At 41.5% G+C, this 1,291-nt stretch overlaps 1 protein-coding gene across 1 annotated transcript in view; it reads right to left on the bottom strand.

Moving 5' to 3' along the window:
* Positions 1-765: 765 nt before the first annotated feature.
* LOC106013168 overlaps positions 766-1,291 on the bottom strand; it is a 3,767-nt gene continuing 3,241 nt past the window's right edge. Inside the window, exon 3 of the mRNA XM_013088174.2 lies at positions 766-1,183. Coding sequence (XP_012943628.1) covers positions 894-1,183 — 290 coding nt within the window. The 3' untranslated portion in view covers positions 766-893. The remainder of the gene's footprint in view (positions 1,184-1,291) is intronic.

The following is a 1,291-nucleotide window of genomic DNA, read 5'->3' as shown; positions in this document are numbered from 1 at the left end:
TCTCTCCTTCTCTCTCTCTCTCTCTCTCTCCTTCTCTCTCTCTCTCTTTCTCTTTCTCTCTTTCTCAGAATCTAATTCTCTTTCCCGTACAACCATCCCATTACCCACAACCATTCCATATTATGCAGGCAACTATCGTATGTACCTACGACTATCTTATATACCCACAACTATACCATGTATCGACAATCGTGCCATGTAGCCATGACGTTTTGCGTGCACTCACAACAATTCCATTCCATGTAGTCATAACATTTTACCTGCACCCACGACCTTCCACTTCCACAGTACTCATGACCGTTTACATACACCAATCCACTGTACCCACACAGCTATCCTCTGTATCCACAAACTTCCCTTGGTGCCTTAACGACTACCCAATCTACCAACGAACTTGTTATGCTGTAACAACTGTACCGTCGTGTACACACAACATGACAGTCCTATGTAATGAAGATACCCTGTATGTGTCGTGACGTGGTGAAATAAGGCGCTGGTCACTTTTTGAGCATATTGGGGTTATTGGTATTATCTTATAGCCAGTTTATTTGCTTTGCTTTTTGTAAAAAAAAAAATGTCCATCTATGCTGAATAGAAGCCAAAATATTTGCGATTGAAGGAGGTCAGGGTCGCCAAGTTTCAGAGGAGAAATAAGCGAGAAAATGGCAACCAAAGTTCGGTAATTTCCATAGCTTGAAAGTCCTTGGAACCTGAAAATTGATACTTTTGTGCTTTTAAGCAATGTTTTTCAGTAAAATCCACACAGAAATGTGTTTTTAATTGATATAAAAGGTGTTGAGCCCAAAAAAGAAATTGATAAAAAGGTTGTCCAACAGTCGGAATAATGCCCATTTCTTTGATTTCACGATATTATTATTGACGAGTGCCTGATTTCACCACGATACCTCACATATACCCACATTCTGACGCTCCTGCCCACTCCTGTCGTTTATTTTGATGGCTCGACTGCTCACGTGACTTGAGCTGAACTCTGACCCCAAGTTGTTGGTGCTCCCAGAAAGTTTCCCCAAGTCTCCGTCCTGGTAGTTGGGGCTCAAATTGGTGTATGATGTTATGCTTGAAAAATTGACAAAAGCTGGGATCTGTGAGTTTGCTACGTCATGGAGGGAACAGGCAACCGATTTGTCTTGTGTGGTGCGGGCGTGGAGGCGTAGAAAGTTACCTGGATTGGGGGATAATAAGAAGAAGAAAATATAATGAGGATAATGATGATCAGGAGAAGAAGAAGAAGAAGAAGAAGAAGAAGAAGAAGAAGAAGAAGAAGAAGAAG

Source organism: Aplysia californica, unplaced genomic scaffold (genome assembly GCF_000002075.1).
Source record: "Aplysia californica isolate F4 #8 unplaced genomic scaffold, AplCal3.0 scaffold00696, whole genome shotgun sequence".
NCBI lineage: Eukaryota > Metazoa > Mollusca > Gastropoda > Aplysiida > Aplysiidae > Aplysia > Aplysia californica.
This window is presented reverse-complemented; position numbering and strand designations above follow the sequence as displayed.